This window comes from Danio rerio, chromosome 1 (assembly GCF_049306965.1).
Source record: "Danio rerio strain Tuebingen ecotype United States chromosome 1, GRCz12tu, whole genome shotgun sequence".
Lineage (NCBI taxonomy): Eukaryota > Metazoa > Chordata > Actinopteri > Cypriniformes > Danionidae > Danio > Danio rerio.
Genome location: NC_133176.1, coordinates 49,737,784 through 49,761,666, shown reverse-complemented (window position 1 = coordinate 49,761,666; position 23,883 = coordinate 49,737,784). Strand labels below are relative to the sequence as shown.

Genomic DNA, 23,883 nt, shown 5'->3' with positions numbered 1-23,883 from the left:
GTTTCCTCAAACGGATTGTGTTACCTTAACTTATTGGGTTTTACAGTACTCAGCTGGTTTGAGTTCTCTTTATGTATTATGTTTTACTGTGCTCAAATTGTTTTGTTTACACAAATGGAGTAAGTTCACAGAATTCATTAGGATTAGTTTGTGAACTTAAATGGTTTGTTGCAATCAGTTTCCTCAAATATTTTGAGTTACCTTAACTTTTTGGGGTTTTACAGTGTATATTTTGTGACTGTAAATGTAAATAAATGTCACTTTGTTTAACTGCAGTCATAAACATTTGTTGGAAAAGAGTTTAATGTCCCAAGTTGCAATTCTAAAGCATAAAGTAATAAAAATACACCTGTAAATCAAAAATAAAAAACTGTTAATTAAAATACAGTGTAGCAGCATATATGAGTACAGCCCATTTCGAACATTCTCAGTGAATACGGTGTAATATATATTGGTGCATTTGAAAAAGACAGATTTATTAAACAGATATATTTATAATATTTTAGTCACAGAACATCTTTAGAAATGGAAAGATAATACAATTAAATTCATGCAAAATATTGCTATTTTCAAAAATGGTATTTAATATTTTTCCATAACATCTAAATTTGGGCTACTAATTTTTGAACCATTATTGTAAGTTATATTGTTAGATTAGCTCTAGATTTGGCTTCAGTACTTCCTCATGTATATGCACAAATATAATATTGTAAAGCATCTTTTGGAACAATATTAATTTGAATAAGAGATATGGGGGGGGGGGGGGGTGTACTCATATATGCTGAGCAGTGTACTTTAACTGTGTTCTGTTGCATGCAGCTGAGAAAGAACCGATAATGTTAGTGATATTTTAGGTTAACCGATAAGTAGAAAGTGCAATTTAAGCCCATCTGCATGTGGAAAAAGACATTTACTTAAACTGTCCATTTTTCGACCAGCAAGCACATGTCTATACTCTAATGTTAAAACCTTTTTGCAATTCTGATTAGTTATGTTGACAATTTTCTTTTTAAGACTTTTCAAAATTCAACTTTCTAAATTCAGACGCCATCAACAGCAACACCTTTGAGTGCTCAACTAAGCATAATAATTGGACCGATCGATTAATTCAAATACAAAAGCAATACAACACAATTTTAGCAAACATTTACCAAAGCAAAGACAAACAGAAGCTGCAAACAACCTTGAGCTACAGTTCCCATACTTATTCACACACACACACACACCACACACACACACACACACACACACACGCACGCATAAACACACACACACAGCTCCTCCTCCTACCGATTTTCAGCATGATAACAGTGAGTCGTCTGACAAGCTCCTCCAGAGAGTCCTCTCCCATCTTCACCCACAGGATCATGATGAGCAGGAGCCAGGAGAGCAGGAGCTGCAGAGGAGAACACACGACTGAAGCTGAAGACTGCTGCTGCAAGAGATGCTGGAGAGAGAGAGAGAGAGAGAGAGAGAGAGAGAGAGAGAGAGAGAGAGAGAGAGAGAGAGAGATGCCTCAGCAAAGCAGCAAAGATGAGACAGCAACACACTGACACACATGTACACTTAGGCTCTGCATCAACCAGGCAGTTTGTGCACACACACACACACACACACACACACACACACACACACACAGGTATGCGCATATGAGTAATGTTAAGGTCACTGTATTTACAACTCTGACAAAGGAACCATGACCTACAAACATGCATGTGCTCAGTTTGTGTAAGTATTCATGTGTGTGTGTGTGTGTGTGTGTGTGTGTGTGTGTGTGTATGTGTGTGTGTGTGTGAGTGTGTGTTTTACTGCTTTTTCTAACTACTTCTTTAAAATTAGCGGAATCAACACAATTATGGGTTTTTTGGGGGAGGACAACTTAATAGTTTTAATTGTTCAATTCACTTGAGTTTGTAAAAACAATTACTGTAAATTAACTTTATTGATTTGTGTTGGGACAACATGCAGGACCTCTGTGGAACCCAGCATTTTTACAATTTACAATGTATGGCACAGGTATTTACAAAGAGATGGTGAATTATGAGGACATTGCTGATGTCCTCATTTTTCAAAATGTCTATAAATCATACAGAATGAGTTTTCTTTTCTTCAGAAGGTAGAACTACAGTTTACTGTAAGAAGCAGGCGTAGAGTAATAGAAAATAGTATAGTTGCATAAAAACAATGAAAATCTATGGAAATGTCATCACAATTCACCAAGTGTGTGTACCTGACATTGTGGAGACCAAATGTTTAATCAAAAGAAACTAATACCAGTCATTTTGATTTTTTAGTCCCATAGTTTTTAGTTTTTTTTTAGAAAACATCTTTACAATGTGTGTGTATCACAGAATGAAGTATTTCAAACATGCGAGTGTCGTGTTTAGGGGGAAAGTAAAAGTAACAGAGGAAAATACAGTTAGGTATTAAAAAATACGTTAGTGTGTGGTAAGTCCCCATAAAACTTGAAACTCACCAGGTGTGTTGTCATATCCATGTCATATATGTCAAACAGTCATAATTTGAAAAAAAAAAACTGCATGGCATTTAATACACTGCAGTCATCATCGAATTCAAGGTCAAGAAAGGACATTTGGGTTTGTTCGTGGTTAATTCTGTATTTTTTCAGTCGTTATTTTGCAGACGTTTATAAAAATTAAACACAATTTGATATCGTCAAAGGATGAAACTACACAAATGTAGTAGATAGAATCATGGATGAGTAGTGCTGCATTACCTGCATCAAGACTGTACCTCGAGGAGCTCAGAACTCTGTGCTTGAGGAACGTGGCGACATCTTGTGTTCGACAAGCAGAATTACAAAATTACATTTGTTTTAAATTCCCAGAAGCTGAATAGCACTTTAAAGAAGAGAAACAATTCATAAAAGACAACAATGCTCAAACACAATATTGGACAAACATAAAAGCAAACAAAAAGCCAAGACTCGAACCAGCACAGCAAGAAGGTTTGTCACAGTTCTGTTGTTTAATGCTTTAATACTTCCCCCTCCATATTACATTCAAGGCTTCTAAAAGACATTAAAGCGATTACATATCGTAGTCTAAAGGGCACCTATGATGAAAATCAACTTTATGCTGTTTGGACAGAACTGATTAAAGTTGTAGTGTGTCCACTGTCATATTGGAGTGTTAGAAACCCAAAGAGTGTCTGTTTTTTTTTTTTTAATTCTTAACGTTACAATAGCACCCAAATACCAGTGATTTTGAGGCCCAATGCAACGGGAAGTAAGAGCGTGGTTTCCCCGCCCCACCAAATTGATTGACAGGCACCATGTTTCTATAATAACATGTGTACACATCCAGTCCACAGAACCTTTTTTTTTTTTGCAAAGAAACTGGGATTAAAACATCTATTCCAACTCTCTGTGATTTTTATGTTTTATAAATTTAAAACGTTTTAAAGCAGAGCATGATTGTTTCAAGAATCAGACAGAACTGTTCCGGTTTCCCCCACTGTCCATAGACATGCGGTAAAGGTTAATTGGGTAAGCTAAATTGTTTGTAGTGTATGAGTATGAATGAGTGTGTATGAATGTTTCCCAGAGATGGGTGTTGCAGCTTGAAGGGCATCCGGTGCGTAAAACATATGCTGGATAAATTGGTGGTTCATTCCGCTGTGGCAACCCCAGAATAATAAAGGGACTAAGCCGAAAAGAAAATGAATGAATATATATATATATACACACATACATACAACAGTTTGGTTTGGGTCTTGATTTTGATTGGTTGATATATTCTGCCAGTAAAAGCATTTGTACCGCTTATATTATACAAATATTGCAGCTGTTGGACAACATCATGTACTTTTGAGGCTTTTTTTGGTCAAGAATATAGTTTAGATTGCAACTATGCAGTTCATTTATAAGGATATTCCCTATTTTGAATATTTATAATTTCTGAGACAGCGCATTGGCAGCTATTAGCCTGCTATACTGAGTAGACCAAAGACGGTTGACGTTGTCTATCCACAAGATGGCAACAGAGACCACATAATAAGCCTTTAGAGGAGACAAAATACAGCGTAATTTTAAACTACAGCTGATTAAATCAATATTAAACTGATAAGTGATATTTTAAGTCGATCTCTCACTTTTGCATGTTGTATTGCTGTATTCATACCATATAATTGTAGTGTAATGAGTATGAGACGGGACTCGCATATCAGGAACGTGTGTTGTGTTGGCAATGTGCGTTCCTTGTCGCAAACACAACAGCAGTCTGGTATGCTTGAGCAGCCTTTTTCGGGGTTAATTATTGTGATATCCTGATTGCAACAGAGAATGCTGTAGACTGTAACACTGTAGGGAGATATCAGTGTACACTGCCGTTCAGCATTATAATCTTAAAATCTCAGCAAAATCAGCTGTTTTGTTATCACTTTAGACTTCACGCTAGAGAATTATTCAAACACTAGCTCTAAAGTGATGTTGGTGAATTAGTAACGGTTTCTGCTTTTCTGATGTCAGCTGCAGATGTGAATGAATGGCGGAAGTAGTTTCTTATACAAAAGGGTTTTTAGACTCCAAGTTTGATTTTCTTTTTTATATACACGATTATGCTGTTGAACTGTTGTATAAACGCAATATCACACAGTAGCAGTGTGATGTGGCTGAATATCATCACTGGTGGGACACTAAGGCACGCCTCCCACCAGCCGATATACAGCCATATCACACTGCTACTCCTATATGTATATGTGTGTGTGTGTTTATGTATATGTACTGCAAACAACATTTGTGTGAGACTCATCGTTTCAGAAAGGCTTGAATAAACTCCACCACAAATACAGCAAATAAACTTGGTATTTTTGACTAATGAGCTGCATTTCAGCTTAAAGCAACAGGCTACAAAAACAGCTGCAATGTACTCAGCAAAATGAGCATATTCTGGAGGCTATAATAAATCTGATGGGTATTTTGAGCGGAAACTTTACGGACGCATTCTGGAGACACCAAAGACTTACCTTACATCTTGTAAAAGGTGTAAAATAGGTGCCATTTAATAGTGAAGCAATTCAATACTTGACTTGAATGAAAATCTACCATGTTTTATATATATTATAAAAAAGTTTATTCATTCAAGAAAAGAAAGACAGGATGTTGGATTCTGAATTCTGCTTTGTAGACGTGTGTTACAGTGCAGAAAGCGCTTAATCCATCAATGAACGATCATTTCAGTCTGCTTCAGCCTCAAACCCCTGCCACACATTAAAATATGGACAAAAAAGTCTTCTCCACTTCATCCGAGGACAAAACTCGTTATCAATCTCCATATAAAGGGGGACTTTTTTCATCTTTGCCAGCTTCACCAAAGCCACTTCCATCAATACAGTTCATGAACATGAGAGAAAGACAAAGGGGAAAAACATTACAACAGCAATCTATTCATATTGCCCATAATGACCCAATACTTCAAAACAACAACTTCATCCTCGCAGTATCAACCTGAGGCTTGAGAAGATCACACAGCATTGTGGGTAATTGTAATTTTTGTACACGTATGAAATGATTTTTTGTTTTTACAGAGGTCAAAGTAGTTCATTTACTGTAAGTGCATGTAACTGAACAGGTCCATTCATATAAATTAAACAACTGCTTTACGGTTTCTTGTTCTTTTTTTTTTTTACACAAAGGTCACAGCCTGTATAATTACAAACATAATATATTTTTATATTTATAATCATGAAAAAGGTTCATTCGATAGTCATCCAGAACCATAAACACAGTCGGATTTGTCTTATGAAGATTTTAAGATGCGTAACAAAAGGGCACAAGAAGAAAACAACTCCAAAAAAGTATGTAAACGTGGACTTAAATATTATCAAAAACAAAGATTTGTACAAAAACCAAAGAAAAAAAACTAGTATTCACACATTAACTACATCAACCGAAAATAAACAGACTTGTGACCTTGTGCTACTGAGTCACACGGTAAAAACCACTAGATAGTCAAGTGACTGAACTCATTTGTCGATGACACTGCAATAGGATATTCTAGAAAGGATTTCCCTGTTATATGGGTTCATTACAGAGCGCCAGACGAGTTCTGAGTAGCCCTAACAATAAACAGTCTTTTTAGACAGCGAGCGCACGTGATGTTGACATTCGCAGGGTCAGATGTTGGAGCTCCGTCTGCCTCTGGTGGCCCCGAGCGAGGGCCGCAGGCGGGGGTCACGGGCCTTGTAATGTTCATTGAAATCCAGACGAAAACTGAGGAACTGGAGACTCTCGTCAGAGCAGGTCATTAGCAGCCGCAGGAACTCCTGCACTATGCCCTGAAAGACAGGAAAAAAAAAAATCACAGCTCAGGGTTATTTTGGTTTGATGCTGATTTAACCCTTGTGTGTTGTTGGGGATGCCTTCATCCACTCTGGGGTGACTTTGGTTCTTAATTTGGCCACAACTTTCTTTGTGTTTCAGGCAAATTGAATAATTTTTGGTGACAAATTTTATTTCAACAAATTTTAGGGGGAAAATGCTTTGAAAGATTACAAGAATTTAACAATACACTCTGGGCAAATTGACTACCATTTCGTTTTGTTGATGGCTGTTTTTGCCCCATTGACTTCCATTAAAATGACATTTTTTGATTGCAAAGCCATAACCGTTTAATCGTGCATCCTTGATTTGTTAGTGGTTTACCCTGTTGGGACGAGGTAAAATTGGTCAATTTTACTAGTTTCTGCCTTCTATATGGAGTATAGTGTGTGTGAGTGTGTGTGTGTGTGTGTGTGAGAGAGACCATTGTGCACTTAGCTTGATATATCTGAGAAAATCAAAATAAGCAGCTCAGCTCTCATCAGATAATAGTACTTTAACAAACAGGATGTGCTTTAAGTTGAGCGTATTTACATTCAAATCAGGTGAGTGGTTTAGGAATTACAACAATGTGCATTTGTGCCTCCCACTTGTTAAGGGTCCAAAAGTAATGACAATTGGCTCCTAAGCTGTTTTATGGCCAGGTGTGTTATTTCCTCATTATCCCAATTGCAATAAGCAGAGAAAAGGTCCAGAGTTCATTGCAAGCGTGTTATTTGCATTTAGAATTGGTTACTGTCAATTCTCAAGATGCGATCCAAAGAGCCGTCACTACTAGTCAAGCAAGCCATCATTAGGCTGAAAAAACAAAACAAACCTATCAAAGAGATAGCAAAAACATCAGGCACGGCCAATAACAACTGTTTGGAACATTCTTAAAAAGAAAGAACGGACCTTCAAGCTCAGCAACACCACTTTACCTGGAAGACCACAGAAATAACTGTGGTGGATGACCAAATAATTATTTCCCTGGTGAAGAAAACACCCTTCACAACAGTTGGCCAGATCAAGAACGCTCGCCAAGAGGTAGCTGTATGTGTGACAATCAAGTCAACAATCAAGAGAAGACTTCACCGGAGTGAATACGGAAGGTTCAACACGAGATGTAAACCATTGCTGAGCCTCAAAAACAGGAACGCCAGATTAGAGTAAAAAAAAAAAAGTCTTCACAGAGCTGGAACAACATCTATGGACAGATGAGTCCAAGACAAACTTGTACCAGCGTAATGGGAAGAGTATGGAGAAGGAAAGCATCTGCTGAAGATCCTAAGCAGTGAAGCAGGTTGGTAGTATTGACATGTCTTGGGCATGTATGGCTGTCATGGGAACTGTTTCTCTTGTATTTATTGATGATGTGACTGCTGACAAAAGCAGCAGGATGAATTCTGAAGTGTTTCAGGCAATATTATCTGCTCATATTAAGCCAAATTCTTCAGAACTCACTAGACGGTGCTTCACAGTGCAGATGGAGAATGATCCATAGCATACTGCAAAAGCAACCAAAGAGTTTTTGAAGGGAAAGAAGTTGAATATTATGCAATGGCCAAGTAAACCACCTGACCTGAATCCGATTGAGCATGCATTTCACTTGCTAAAGACAAAACTGAAGGAAAATGCCCCAAGAACAAGCAGGAACTAAAGACAGTTGCTGTAGAGGCCTGGCAGAGCACCACCAGGAATGAAACCCAACGTCTGCTTATGTTTATGCATTCCAGACTTCAGGCTGTAATTGACTGCAAAGAATTTGCAACCAAGTATTAAAAAGTAAAAGCTTAATTTATGATTATTATTCTGTCTAATTACTTTTGGACCCTTAACAAGTGGGAGGCACGTATGCAAACTGATGTTATTCCTACAGAGTTCACCTGATTTGGATGTAAATACACTCAAATTAAAGTTGACAGTCGGCAGTTGGCAGTTTAAGTACATCTTGTTCGTTCCATTTCAAATCGATTGTGCTGGTGTATAGAGCCAAAAATGTTGTAATTGTGTCGATGACCAAATATTATTGGACCTAACCGTATATATAAAAATAAAAAAATACACATACTGTTCCTAGAATGAGAATATCATTTTCCGATAACAACATCAATGCTCTCACTACTAGATTATCTAGCCTTCTCCAGCATGATGTGTTAAATATAGAGCATGTTCTGCTGAAATTCGATAAGATCCACATTAAGTGTCTGACAGTAGCAGACGTAACGTGCGGATCAGCATAAAACGCTCCGCTAAACACCATTAAGCATGTTCTCTTGTGCTGGCTCAGCACTTTATCGCGGACGCATGAAATGATATTGGTTTATTAGGCGAGTGTGTGAAAGTGTCCGGGGTACCTGATAGAAGTGTGTGAGCAATCGGAGCTGAGAGCACATTTTTGGTATGGTGTCTTTAAACTCCTGCACGCGTCTGTTCTCCTCGGCCTCCTGCTCTGCTGTTACACCCCACTCGGCCTGAAACACACAAACAACCCTGTAAGCAAACACACCATGACACTATTTTCAGGTTTGTTTACTTTTGGAGCCATTTTAGCTGATGTGAAAGACAAAAAAGGAGGGAAAAAAAAAAATCGATGTCAATAGAAAACAAACACCAGCGCTGTAAAAGGAGACGCAGCTCTCAGTTTGGCTCATACATTTGCTAATGGCCACTTTACTGGGTCAAATAAAGAAGTGGATCATAATTCTGTGTATGGAGATAATAATAAGCATGGAAGGAAGGATCAGATCACCCAAAATCAACAAAGAAGAAAGATATTTTTAGGTGATTTCAGTCAAAATGCCTGAGAGCTCTCAAAAAAATGAACATTTTCTTGCTCTTAAATGGTTACAAACCTTTATCCGTATCTTTTTTTTGTTGACCACAAAAGAATATTCTGAACAATGTTGAGGATTAGCAGCCATTGACAAATAAAAAATAATAATAATATGGATGTTAACGGCAACCAGTTTCCAACATACTTCAAAATGTCTTTTAAAGCAGTGATTAATAATAGGTTTTAATGGTTTATTTTGGTTACATTATTTGAGGCTGTTTGGTAATTGTGAAGTGACAATGACACTCGTGCAGTTTGTCAAAGCTTTTTTGCAGAAACATGTACTCAGAGGGAGTTGGTACTATACAACCAAATTTGTTGATGTTGTAAATAGGAACCATTTGTCTGTTGATTCTGTTATAACAAAATTGCTGGGCAGATCCTTCAAGTGCAGTGTTCATTATGTGGAATTTGTTCGGTAAAAGTGTTTCCATCGCAGTTTATGCGCATCTTTTCTTTTTGAATAAAAAAAGTTTATCCAACTCAGTTATGCACATTTTCAAAATTTATGCTTATTTTGGCAATTCCATCAATCTGTTTTGATGCGCATATCTAAAATGCGCATAAAAATAGGTGGATGGAAACATAGCTATTGATGAATCAGCATTTTTGAACGAATCCACTGAGTTAGTGATCCAATGTCCCAACAGCCACTTGCTTTGTCTCTCAATGAATCAGCTGTTTGATGAATAATTTGAATGAATGATTTCTCGGCACGTGATGTTTTCGTCATAAATGCTTACAACAGTGTTGAACTTAAGGTTCTATGAGCTACGATAGACTACAAGAATGAAACTCTAACAAATACAGTACATACAGTATCATGATCAGTAAAAAAATATATCTATCATAAGTAAATGAACTATTTTCACCTGACAAAAATGGATTAAAATTACTTTAGCATTCATCATTTTAGGGTTCTCAAAAGTATTGACTTCAGTACCAATCAATACTAAATTTTTAAAGATATCCATTCACTGCTAAAATTGGTGAGTTGTTTAACACGTTCCTTAACACCTTTGATTGGCCATTGCGTTTAACAGATATGACTGTGATTGGCTCTGAAGTTCATCACTTTACCACTTTTCTCCGCTGTTCACCAGACGCAAACACAGATACACAGACATGGAAAACCACGTCTATCAGCTGATCTGTCAGCAGACCTCTGATATATCTGCTCATCAGTTGATCAACGGGGCTTTCAAATGCTCGGCTGTTTCTGTTTGGGGAACAGCGTGAAGAGTGATGAAGTGATGACCTTAAAGCCACCTTTCCACTGCAAACGACAAGCGACAGACTGGAAGTCATTCGTTTCCATTGCAGAATAGTCCGGGAGCTGCGAGGAGTTGTTTAAAATTATTAGATGAGAATTATTAGAAGTTGTTTGTTATTTTTTTTTTAATCAGAAAAATAATCCATTTAAAAAAAAAAAACTTATATAAATTTTTTAAATGCTCTCTCAACATTTCTCCAAATTTTTTTTTGTGGTCTATGAATTTCTAGTATTCATTCAATCAACCGTTGTGAACACACAGAGAATAAAGGCTCTTGTTTTTGCACTCCTTTATTGGAGTATCTTTAAGACTATCTGTATCGTTGAGAAACAGTGACTGCACATACCATCTCTTCTCTCTGTCTCTTCTTGTCCTCGAATTGTATGCGTAGCTGCAGTTCTTCTAGAGCAGAGCGGTACAGTGTGTCCTGAGCATTCTGGAACTCGATGATCTGATCAAACACTGCGCGCAACTGATTCAACAGAGACTACACACACATGACAATAGAGTTAGAGATGTGAGGATGAGTATGAAGCATCCCAATCACCCAGTGTGAGTGCATCATACCCGGTTGTTCACATCCAGCAGGCAGCGAGAAATGATGGTGTCCAGGAAAACGTCATGAGCTGCTATAATGTGATCCAGATCCTGAGCCTGCTGGACTTTATTCCACAACTCATCCCAAGAGCATTCCAACACCTGCGTAAAAGCACACACGCACACAAATAATTAATTCAATGATATAGATCAGTGGTTCTCAAACTGGTATGTGTACCACTAGTGGTACGCAGGCTTACTTCTAGTGGTACGCAAAGGAATCACTGAGTAATGAAAGAAAAAAATTAATCAAATTTTGAAAAATGACCGTATTCTCTTGTTACATCTCAGTCACTTGAGCGTCAAAATTTAACCCACAGACTAGAAAAAATGAGTAAGAACTGCAGCACAACGCACTTGCGTATTCCAGGCATGCCCTGTTGAAAACATTTTAACTTGCCGCATTGTGAGTCACGTGACAAGAATCAACTGATCAGCTTCATGTTTTATATAAAATATAACTTCATTAGACTAATTATCTCAAACACAGAACACCCAAACACTGCAGTGCTTCTTAATTTTCTCCATAAATAAAACTCGTATCAGAGTGCAGCAATGTTCAGTCAGCTTGACATCCTCTGAGGAAAACGGGTTCCCTAGCAATCTACATACAAGTTAATGTTTAGATATCAAAGTTTTAAAAATATGTCATATGTACATGCAACATATTTCAAAATCAATCAAAAATTGTATAAATATGACTTGTTTGTGCTGTAGCTGCTTAATTTGGCCAACTTCACTGCTTTATTTCACGACTGGTCATTATGGTGGTACTTGGAGAGACCAATTTTTTCTGAGGTGGTACTTGGTGGAAAAAAGTTTGAGAACCACTGATATAGATCAACTGTTTAAATGAGGAAACCAGAAAGATTTACGCACCTCAAATGTGATGTAATACTGCATCTGATGAATGAAGTGAACCATTTCAGAAGCAAGAACGTGACACTGGTGCAGCACACCAGAAAGCTCTGTGAATGCACACAACACACAAATAAAATGAAACATTTACAAATATTACACACGTGACAGTTACTGTGTTTTCAAAGAAGTCAGATGTGACAATAAGGCCCAATCCCAATTCTATTTTTGCACCTCTACCCCTTGTGAAACGTGTGAAGGGCTTCAAATTTACCCCTAAGAAATGTTATAGCACTAAAACACCAGCACACGTCATAATATGTCATTGTGAGCTCTTAGTTCATATGAGATCCATGATGGCGACTGCTGTAGTTATTCCAGTTGCATTATCTTTTGGTTTTTATTTTCAGGAAATTACCTAAGGCAACGATATCATGTTGTCATAATGATGTGATGTGGCAATAAGCTCATAACTGTACTGTGCATTTACACCGTGGCCATAATCATCCATGTAACACCCGAAAACAACATTAACATTATAGCAGACACTGAAAAGGTCATTCCCAGCCACTTGACTTTTCTGACTGGGGATTCCAGTGTCACCGAGTGACGGATGTAAAAGTATATTGTGAGACTACTATACAGGAGTTATTGTTATGGATTATACACTCACAGGTCACTTTAATAGGTACAAATGCTCGTTAACACAAATTTCCAATCAGCCAATCACATGGCAGCAACTCAATGCCTTTAGGCATGCAGACATAAGCTGCGTCCCAAATGGCACACTATACACTATGCACTCATGCACTATGTACTTATGCACTTACACACTCAACAGGATAGTATATGTATGTAGTGCTGTCCCAAATGGCACACTAATGTTTTTTTACTAAGCGGAAATTCAAACCGTTTCCCTGATGACGTTTGACTGTTGCCAAATCAGTGAAATAAACAACTGAATTATCAAGTAATACCTGCCGTGAGTATTGCCGCATTTACCATCCGGAGGCGCTATAATCACTCTCGTAGGAGAATTTTGCTTTCACTATCCAAAATAAATAAAGTTATTCAACATGTGCGTCCGATCGCTCCGCCCCTTCCGCTACGTAAGCAAACCTGCAGTCGTTGAGTGCGTGAAGTGTCCATCATTACACACTTCATTTTAGCGGCTGAATGAGTGCATCATCCGGGTAATTAAAGTGCACTTATTATTTTGAGAGTTTTCAATGTGAACACACTACTTACACTATTTATACTACAAAATGGCGTAAAATAGTGCATAAGTATGCGATTTGGGACGCAGCTAAAGTCAAGACGATCTGCTGCAGTTCAAACCGAGCATCAGAATGGGGAAGAAAGGTGATTTAAGTGACTTTGAACATGGCATGGTTGTCGGTGCCAGATGGGCTGGTCTGAGTATTTCAGAAACTGCTAATCTACTGAGGTTTTCACGCACAACCATCTCTAAGAATTACAGAGAATGGTCCGAAAACGAGAAAATATCCAGTAAGCGGCAGTTCTGTGGGCACAAATGCCATGTTGATGCCAGAGGTCAGAGGAGAAATTAGCAGACTGGTTTAAGTTGACAGAAAGGCAAAAGTAACTCAACCACTCAATACAAACAAGGTCTGCTGAAGAGCACCAGAACAATTTGAACCTTGGGCATATGGGATACAGCAGCAGAAGAACACACCAGGTACCATCTTTGTCAGTTAAGAACAGGAAACTGAGGCTACATTTCGCACAGGCTCACCAAAATTGGGCAATAGAAGATTAAGAAAAATGTTGCCTGGTCTGATAGGTCTCGATTTCTGCTGTGACATTCAGATGGAAGGGTCAGAATTTGCAGTCAACAACATGAAAAGATGGATCCATCTTGCCTTATATCAACAATTCTAGCTGGTAATGGTTGTGGGGATATTTTCTTGGCACACTTTAGGCTCATTAGTACAAATTGAGCATCGTGTCAACGTCACAGCCTGCCTGAGTATTGTTGCTGACCATTTCAATCCCTTTATGACCACAGTATACACATCTTCTGATGGCTACTTCCAGCAGGATAAGGCACCATGTCATAAAGCACAAATCATCTAAGACTGGTTTCTTGAACATGACAAGGAGTTCACTGTACTTAAATGGCCTCCAGTCACCAGATCTTAATCCAATAGAGTGCCTTTGTGTATGGTAGAACGGGAGATTCGCATCATGGATGTGCAGCCAACAAAAATCAGCAACTGCATGATGCTATCATGTTAATATGGACCAAAATCCATATCCTATCTACAACCCCTGAGGAATATTTTCAGTATCTTGTTGAATCTATGCCATGAAGGATTAAGGCAGTTCTGAAGGAAAAAGGGGGTCAACGTGGTACTAATAAGGTGTACCTAACTAAGTGGCAAAGTAAAGAGCGAAATTTAGCATTTTTTTTTAATCGTTTTATTTTTAAAAAGCATGATCATAAAACACGAACGCCATTATGAATGTAATGCAACATATGCTTGTTTGTTGTTTTTCTTCTGACTCACGTGTTTGGCTAAGTTGCCGTTGTAAGCTGGTGTATTCTGTGAAATTTTCTTACCCCTTGGTTTCAAGTGTGGTCCTCGAAAATCTTAGTTTCGAGGGCTATCTAGCCCTTCCGCTTAGCCCTATGCCTTCAAGCTAAAGAAGTCAAGCTGTGTACAAGTCAAACTTTACAAATTCCTGATATATAATATTTTAATAAAGTGCAGGGTTTCTGCAGGTCAAATTTAAGACTTTAAGACATTTTTTTGACCATTATGAATGAAAATGTAAACCTATACAAGGCTTAACGCAGATGGAAGATTTTCACTTGCCCTGTCAAAAATTATTATAATTTAATAAATTTAATAATACAATAATAATATTAATATTCATTCATTTTATTTTCGGCTTAGTCCCTTTATTAACCAGGGGTCGCCACAGCAGAATGAACCACCAATAATAATATTAATAATAATTTAATAATAAAAAAATAGGTCAGGTCAGTGTCCTTAGCAGTAAATACATGGAGAACTTTTAAGCAAATGTTACTGTAAGGAAAGGAATTAAAGCATTATGGTAAATACAGTTAAAAATGTTACTTTTAAATAAAAAGTTAAACACTATATTGAGATGGATTGTTGGTGATTGTATGGATTGTATACATGAACAAAGGAAAAATTAAGACCTGTTAAAAAAGATGTAAGACCCATAACACAACCTATACCCATAACACAATATTTCAGTAGATTTAAGACTTTAAGGCTTCAGGTTATGAGATTTAAGATATTTTAAGACTTTTTAAGTCTACTTGTAGCCCTAAATAAAACAAAATGTTTACAAACATTATGCACATGTATTAAAGTTCCTCTCCATAACAAATACTTTAAATGTAAAACCATTCAGGAGAGAATGAAAACTGTAAGAATAAAGGTTTAAACAAGCATCTATTATTTGCTTAGTTTGGTGACTGTATTATCTATGCTGTTTTCGGACATCATTTGTTTCAGATGGAAAAAAAAAAATAAAAAAATCAAACAAAATGTAAAGTGCATTTACCCGGCATGCTCTTCAGCAGCTTGGCGTTACACATCTGACCCTTCCAGATGTCTGTGAGGATGTACTCCATTCTTTTAGCCCTCCACAGGAAGTTGAAGACACGCAAGTAGTGGCTCATACACTCACGGGTGAACACCTGAAATCAATTGTGATTAGGGATTAAAATAGTTGCAAAAAAACAAACTCTGTTATCTTCTTTTTTTAAGTCGGTTAACTGATGCTTAATGAAGCGAGTAAACTAAAAATGTTCATGCGTCTATTTACGCATGAATAGCAGGATTTATCCGTGGCGCGCCACGTCTGCTGTGAACACAGCAATAGAACACAACAATGTGAGTTTTAGAATGCTGATCAGCTGCCAAGAGTGAATGTGCTGTAATACTCATAAAATGTTTGTAATGTTTATATCCATGTCTAATCTCAGATAGTCAGACATTGATTTATCTTTTATGAATCGTTCAATTATTGAAGTCATAATGCAGCAAGGCTAGAGATTGGAAAACAACAAATAATAATATAATGAAATGAAACATGTAACAAACAAGTAAAATAATTAATAATCAATATTTTAATGCTAACTGTGGTACTATAAAAACAGTATAGGTTCAGAAGTACAGTACATCATCTTACAATACATACATCATAATTGATGGAAAAAATATAATAATAATAATAATAAGTAAAGCATAATATAGTAAGCATAGGTTGCATGTGGACAAAATCATATTATATTATGCTAATCAAAAATTTATCACAGCACAATGTACGTTGGACTCAAAAACGTAAGCTAGATTGTGTTTATTTACTGTGGCAATGGGTCCTTCAACATGATAGTCCAAACTGAAGACGTCCCAGCCAGTGTCTCCAGGAGAAACCTAGGCCAAACAAGACACCAGATCAACTTTCAGTGTTGCACAGTTATCTACCTGAATTTACCATCAAATTTACCAGTCCTCTAAATACCTCCAGCAGCCGGACATCAAGCCTCTTCAGTATCTCAGGGCTGTCAAATTGGGCATTGGTTGCTCTGACGGCCGTCTCAAGTATTCCGGTTAGATTGTGCTGGTAAAGAGTGGTGGCAGGCCTGGCTAACTCTGGCCTGAGAGAAACAAAGAGAGATAGATGGATGGATTTACAGCTTGACAGATGAATTACAGATTACAGATGGATTTAAGGCTGATAAAGTGACCATAAAAACTTTTTTGTTGCCGTTTAAAAGATATTTTTAAATGCTTTGCTTTGTTTAAAGGTCCTGTGAAGTGCTTTAATATGTGATTTTTTTTTTATTCTGTAATTTGATGCAAGTTTAACCGAAACATTAAGACGGGGCGGGACAGATTGTAGCTCCTCCCCTTTATAATAACACAGCCAATAGTGTTTCGTATTTATGACAGCTCTGCCAGTGGGAGTGGTGGAGCTCAAGCGCATCAAATTAAAAGCAATTAAGTGTCATGAAAGGGGCGGAGCATGTCAGATACTAGAAAGCATTTGATTGGTCAGATATTTCATGAAAAAGGGAAATATGAAAAAAAAAAAAAACATTGATCCATTTAGGTGATAAACTGAAAGCTTTAGATGTTCATATCGGATTTATATTTCCTAAATGTGAAGTTTGTCACTTATTTTGAGCACACTAGCTTTTAGATATCCTTATAACTAACATCTACAAAAGTTTATTTTAATGTCACGGGACATTTAAATCACAGTTCTCACACAATACTGAATAGACAAAATTAACAAAAATAAATTATATACATATATACTTTTTCCTAAATAAATAAAACTGTATTTTTTTATTCTTACTTTGGTTCAAATTTTTAAGATTAATTTTTTTAATTTTTTTTATTGTACAATTTTTAAGATTGATTTATTTATTTTTTTTAGCTTTTTGCGATTATTAAGATAGGATAGTAAGAGTGTTTGAATCCAGAATTCAATGATTATTATTGTTTTTGCTAATTAGTGCAGCTCCAATAATCTTACTGAAGAAAAACACCTCTAAATCAACAATAAAATGCAAAACAGTGAGATCACAAATAAACATACTTAAGGAGGTCCATGAGGTGCCGGATAAAGTCTCCCTGGCCCAGCAGCAGGTATCTCCTCATGGCCTGAAGATGCTCCAGAAGCTGGTAGTTCTTATTCAGCACGTCTAGAAGATACTTACTGGTCTCAAAATACGCAGCATCAATCTTACTCTGAAAGGTCCCTTCCAGATCAGTGAACAACTCTGCAGCTGGGAAAGAAATAAAGAGAGTTTTAATTCAAAGCAAGAGCATGAGAGTGACAAATAGTGGACAGAGAAGTGGTAAATGAAGAAAAAAAAAGCCATGAAAACGCAGTTATTGATTAAACTTTAGTGGCTTTAATGGCTTAAATGAAAATTCTGACATTTACTTATCCTCTACTTTTACCAAACATATTTAAGTTTCTTACATTTTTTAATTTTAAATATTTTTCATTCTTTTAAATGCATTATCTATTGCTTCCTTTAAACCTTATACCTTTAATATTTGAATCTTTTCTGATGTTAAACAGATATTGGTATTACATTAATAACATTTTCCATTTTAAAAAGGGGTAAATAAAAGTATTTTGTTTTGTAAAACCATGTGTGTGAGACAGTAAATTTAGTACAGGGTACGTTCTTATGCCTAAAGATGGCAATATTTACCATTTTAACCTATCATTTTTTTCAAAGATTGAAACCGTCAGTAAGACTTAAATTTAATGCAAACAAAACAACAAAGACTGTAGTTTCACTGTAAACAAGACACAACCAAAACAATTTACCTGAAGAATTATTGTAGGATTTAGACTCACACAGTCGATCAAGCTCTCTCATAAATATAGCTATTAACTTAAAGGGCACCTATTTTTCCCCTTTTTCATTTAAGATTAAGATTTAAGATAAGTCTTTTGTGTCTCCAGAATGTGTCTGTAAAGTTTCAGCACACAACAACTATCAGATTATTTATTATACCTTTTAATACCTTTTAAAATGTTGGTATTTTCTGCTCTAAACACAATGTAGCTGTTTCTGTTGCCTCTGCTTTTAATGCTGGTTCTACCCACCCACCAATCCCACGTGCCTTTCTGAGTATGCCTCAATCTCTGCCTCAGCTGCGTCAGATAAATAGCACAGTGACAGACATGAAGGAAACAGATCTCACCTAAGGTTTGTAAAAAATACTACAGTAAGAACTTTCCCAATGATTATTTGATGTATTTGTTGTGGAGTTAATTCAAGCCTATCTGCAACGATAAGTCACACACACAAGTTCACGCACACAGACACACACACAGACAGCAAGTGTGTTTAACTTTGCACTATTTTTGCACAGCAAATGTGACAGGATACACATTAATATCCACTGCTATATTGATATCTGTTATGTTAATGTACAAAATTAACCTGATGTAATGTCCACAAACCGAGATTGAATTGTCTTTTATAATTGTTCTGCTGTTTTTCGGGAATAACATATCTTTGAATGTCGCAACTGACCAATCAGAACTGACTAATCCCAGTAATAAGGGTCTTTATCAACATGCCTGTAATTATCCGTGGCTTTATTTTTTTATTTAGCACAGCTAAGATGATATAGAGAAATATATAAGACTTTTCTTTTAGAATTTCACCATTTTGAACGCTATTTTTATTATTATCAGTTTGATACAATGAAATTTGCCATGAAAGCAGACAAAGTCAATGCAGAGTTTAAAAATAGAAGAACTGAACACCAGAAAAAAATAAAGAACCTTGTAGAATCACACTGAAGGACAGAGAAGTGTGTTGGAGGCTAAGAGCATTGATTAACCATACTAGCAAAGACGTTAAATACAGCCAGCATCGATACGGACAACTGCGCCACAGACGGGCAGTCAAAAACAGCACTTTTCTCCACAACAGATCAATCCTTCTCTTTCCTCTTTCAGCAGCTTATTTAACTATTGCTGCCATTATGGCCACAAATATCGCATTAGCAAGCATAAGCGCAGCTATTTTTAGCGACTGCATTAGCACTAGCTCACCATCTTTGGGAGAGTCTTTAGATTTGGAGGCAGGCATGATCTTTCCCGGTGGTGTCCGGTCATGACAAACCTGATGCAGGAAGTTGATGGATTTGCCAATAAGAAGAACCTGCAGAACAACATACATCAGATAGCATTATTATATGGCCATTCAAATCTGAATATTAATTAGTACTTATGTATGTATCACAGTAAACATGACCTTAAAATATCTTGAAGAAAAAAAGCATAACTTGGGCTTATATGTGCAAATCTCACGGTCACTTTCTACAGTGTGAACTGGGAAGTTGTTATAGGTAAAGCTGCGGTCAAACTGCACTTTTCTCCCCATAAACTTCCATTCATATGCATGCAAATGCATCAGACTGGAAACGTAAGCTTGTGGGACAAGTGTCACAGTTCGCTGCATTGCAAAGTCTAGGTTTGGTAAACTCTGACCTATGAAATCGCATCACGTGATTGCGTGACACCCATCAAAGATCAAAACATGACCTCTCTAGACAGAAATTTAAAACACTGACCAATCGCTCGCTTTTTAAAGGGCCATGAAACCCCCTCGTTTCAGCAGGGTGTTTTCACACCTCTACTTTGGAAGAAAAGTGGGTGTGTCCAGCTCTGTTTAGGGGGGAGTGTCGGAGGAACTAAAGTGGGAGGGTGTGGGAGTGTCTATTTGGGCACGCGCGAGCTTCAGAGTCAAAATACACAGACATGAGAAAGTGATGGTGTTTAACCTACATGGACATCTGTAGTGGAATTATTTGTCAAATTATTAAATGGTGGACTTTAACTGCAGTTTGGCTCTTTCATTCAGGGAATTCATTCATGCCCCTCGCGACAAACGAGATATTTGATTCGAGGATCTGCTCTAAGCGTGTATTTTTCATGCAATGTTTGATACCGCACGGCGAATGAGAGAAAAAAAAAACCTCCGCATTTTCCGGAAACTTAGATGCACACGACAGGTAGTGTCAGAAAGCCGCGTGTTATTCCGGTCACTAAATGCGGTTAAAAACCCTACACGAGGTTAAAGTTTGGTTGTGGTCCTAACATGTTACGGTGCAATAGTTAACTTAGTTCGATACGAACAAACTGAATAAACAAAGAGCACTGGTCGCTCACTTACCAAATCTGTAGAGACAGGACAATCCACAGCAACTAGAGCCGCGTCTTTATGAAGAGAATACTACAAGCGTATCCGATCTCAGCGTTTGCAGATGAGAACAGCTCTCAGGTAAACAATAATCCTCCTTAGACACGCAAGTTATTGTTGTCGAGCGTCGCGTACACTGTTAATCCACACGTGAGTCTGAGCTCTCACAGAGAGAAAAAGAAAACGAAACTTAACGGCAGCAAACTATAAAAGCAACACTTCACGCTTGTTTTGCCAACACAACGTGGCGTCCATGTCGTGTAAACACAGAAATGAATATTAATGAAGTTGCACAATAGAGCGCGCTGATTGGTTTGAACCAAGCCTTACTCATGCATTAATGCATCACACTGTAAGACGTAATAAGACTCACTCTGGCACAGACGCCCAGTCTGCACGCTGGAATACAACGCTATTATGTCATGACCGTGACGCAGCTTCAAAAATTCGTTTCAAACAGGAAGTACGAATTTGCTTGAAATAACGCAAAAACAACCAATTTACACTTTTTAGTGAAATATAGGTGTCCTAATAGTGTTTTGAGCAGTGTGGGACACATATACGACTGTCAACAGCTCAAAAAATGTGTTTTGGTGTTTCGTGACCCTTTAAAATGTCTAATCATCTTGTTAAATCCCACCCCCTTTTGCAGCGGCGTACAACAGAATTTCGCACGCACAATCTCAAGTGTGACTGAGGTATAAAGCATATTTTAAATTAATTAAATAAACCAAAATTCATTTGGTGAGTAGCAAAATTATTAATAAATAAAAAACAAATAATTAATAAATAAATATTAACATTACTATCATAAAAATATACAATTATATAGTTCAATTACATACATATTGGATAATTTATAATGATTAATTTATAATGAAGATTACAAATTAAAATACATTGCTAAATTTAAATGACTAGATAGTAAACTTGACATTGTAAACACCTTCAATTCTGCAGAGGATGACAAAAACTGGACGAAAGAATATTTCAGAGAGGAATAATATCTGTTTTGCAAACTTACACTAAATGTATTGGTTTTGTTTTTGTTTTTTTAAGTCAATTTGTGGTGTATGCTTTATATTTCATACACAAACTAATGTCCTCCAAGTTTAAATTGATAGTGTACCCTATTTAAAGCCTAAAAGCATATTTATACACACACACACACACACACACACACTCGACTTGCCTGATATAGCAAACACCACTCACTTTACTTAAAAAAATAAATAAATAAAATATCCAGATTGTGTATGTCAGACCACAATCATAGATTTTAACCAACAAGAGACTATACTATGATGATGATGTACAGAAAGTGCTGTACCTTCCTGGCCTGGTCCATGGTGATGAAGGATGGGATCATACTCTTCCTTAGAGAGTATTTGTCATGCCAGAGTCTGTCCGTCTTCACTGTTGGGTCCGAGGCTACAAAAAACTGAAGAAAGGTTTTGATTGTCAGACAGGTTTCTTATCGATTTTAAAAAGGTCTTAAAAGGACATCTCACCCAGCAATGAAAAATGCTAATAAACAATTCAACATACATATAACTTTTTTCTTTAACAGAACATTTGAAGAACATTTTAGCTGAATCAGAGGTCTTGGCGATTCATAAAATGTAAAAAAAAAAAAAAAAAAAAAAAAAAAAAAAAAATTACTGGATTTTCACACTCTGAGAATCAAAAACAAGAGCAAAAACCACAGTTATAGCTAAAAATAAAATTTTTCTGAAGCGAAAAAAAAAAAAGGTTGAGTCGCACTACAAAGGCAAAGTGCAGTAACTATGTAAACAAAAACAAATCCTGGATATTTTAGGACATTTAGAAACCCAAACCGGACACAAAAAGGTGCGGGTCTCTGTGGGTTTGTAGAGCATGTGAGACGGGTAAAGGAGAGTATGAAACGGGTAAAAGAGAGAAGATGTTCCACTCGCTCGCGAATGTTTGTTTATATTGGGCTGATCCAAAAAAAAAAGTGTAAAAGGATGATGATAATATAAAAAAATGTCACTAAATACACAAGTAAAGTCTATGTGTGGGATGCACTGGGTAGTTCCTGCACTTTGCCTTTGGAGAGTAGTGTGGGTGACTATTCTTAAGGCATTATCCACGGAATGAAAATTCTGCAATCATTTCTCACCCTTGACAGCCAGTTGAGTTCGTTTCAGTCTGCTTTTGTTCGGCTGAACACAAAATATGATATTTTGAAGAATGCTGAAAACCAGTAACCACTGACTTTCATAGTATTTGTTTCTTTCTATAGATTTGAATGGGTACAGGTTCACAACACTCCTCAAAATATCTTCTTTAGTGTTCAACAGAAAAAAAAAAAAAATCTGTTTTAGAACACGTAAAGGGTGATTAAATATTAGCAGAATTTTTCATTTTTGGGTAAACTTTTATGCTACAGCATCCAACATGCACATGGAACCTGATAATGAAGAAACTACTGCACTGTTGAAGTGACTCAATTCCAATCTTTTTTCTCCTATGGCACAGATCGGATATGGCCCACGTACAAGTAGCAGGAACAAATCACATGGATTCCGATTTACTCAAATCAGATTCAGGCCTTGTTCATATGTAAAAATTTAATAAGATGCCTAAAGGTTTAAAAAAAAAGCCTATATATCAAAAGAAGACGGACAAATGAAAACCTTTGTCATAAACTATAGTAAAACAGCTTGTCAAAAGCTGCGAACATACAGGAATAAAGAAAAGAGCACTCTTTAATTATCAGCTGTTAGTCGGCGCCCGCTCTTTTTTTTCTGGTCTTTGCACCTTTGCCGTGTTCTGTGTAAATGCAGATGATCGCATACGAGTCACTTTTAAAAAATAATGTAAGCAGGTCATCAAAAAAATAAATAAATCGGATACAGTCACAAAATCGTAATTGACCAACAAGATCTGCAGTGTAAATGCAGCCACTAAAGTAAACACTACAGCTCAAAGACAAAAGACCTTCATCAACTGCTCAACTAATAACACAACAAATGACCTTTCTGTAGTAATTCCACATGAAGAGTACATCAGTACTTTCAGCAAGGCGACTATTAAAATGGCTGTTGCGAAGAATAACGATGCCAATGGAAACGAGGAGCTCGTAAACCCCTGGCCAAGAAGGAGAGAGCTGTGGATGGGTACATTAGTGATATAACCCTCTCCGTCACCTCCACCCCTCAGCACTGCTTACACAGTGAAAAAGCCTGTTACACTTCAGCGAGGGCCAGATTAAATCCTGTGATTG

At 36.9% G+C, this 23,883-nt stretch overlaps 2 protein-coding genes across 9 annotated transcripts in view; both read right to left on the bottom strand.

Moving 5' to 3' along the window:
• Positions 1 to 2,773, bottom strand: part of mcf2la (mcf.2 cell line derived transforming sequence-like a) — a 143,236-nt gene extending 140,463 nt beyond the window's left edge. For 2 of the 7 annotated variants that reach the window (XM_073954082.1, XM_073954110.1), the window contains exons 1-2: positions 2,477 to 2,773; positions 1,291 to 1,447 (exon numbers count right to left, since the gene is read on the bottom strand). In XM_073954082.1, the coding sequence (XP_073810183.1) occupies positions 1,291 to 1,447; positions 2,477 to 2,497 (178 nt within the window). In that variant the 5' untranslated portion in view covers positions 2,498 to 2,773. The remainder of the gene's footprint in view (positions 1 to 1,290; positions 1,448 to 2,476) is intronic. The other 5 variants (XM_073954092.1, XM_073954129.1, XM_073954026.1 and 2 more) reach the window with 3 other exon arrangements.
• A 2,296-nt stretch (positions 2,774 to 5,069) lies between these two features.
• Positions 5,070 to 23,883, bottom strand: part of tubgcp3 (tubulin gamma complex component 3) — a 44,924-nt gene continuing 26,110 nt past the window's right edge. Inside the window, exons 12-22 of one of the 2 annotated variants that reach the window (XM_005170995.5) lie at positions 21,964 to 22,074; positions 19,484 to 19,592; positions 17,495 to 17,684; positions 16,412 to 16,547; positions 16,255 to 16,323; positions 15,449 to 15,584; positions 11,906 to 11,994; positions 10,997 to 11,128; positions 10,776 to 10,916; positions 8,677 to 8,793; positions 5,070 to 6,297 (exon numbers count right to left, since the gene is read on the bottom strand). In XM_005170995.5, the coding sequence (XP_005171052.1) occupies positions 6,136 to 6,297; positions 8,677 to 8,793; positions 10,776 to 10,916; positions 10,997 to 11,128; positions 11,906 to 11,994; positions 15,449 to 15,584; positions 16,255 to 16,323; positions 16,412 to 16,547; positions 17,495 to 17,684; positions 19,484 to 19,592; positions 21,964 to 22,074 (1,392 nt within the window). In that variant the 3' untranslated portion in view covers positions 5,070 to 6,135. The remainder of the gene's footprint in view (positions 6,298 to 8,676; positions 8,794 to 10,775; positions 10,917 to 10,996; positions 11,129 to 11,905; positions 11,995 to 15,448; positions 15,585 to 16,254; positions 16,324 to 16,411; positions 16,548 to 17,494; positions 17,685 to 19,483; positions 19,593 to 21,963; positions 22,075 to 23,883) is intronic. The other variant, NM_001004513.1, reaches the window with a different exon arrangement.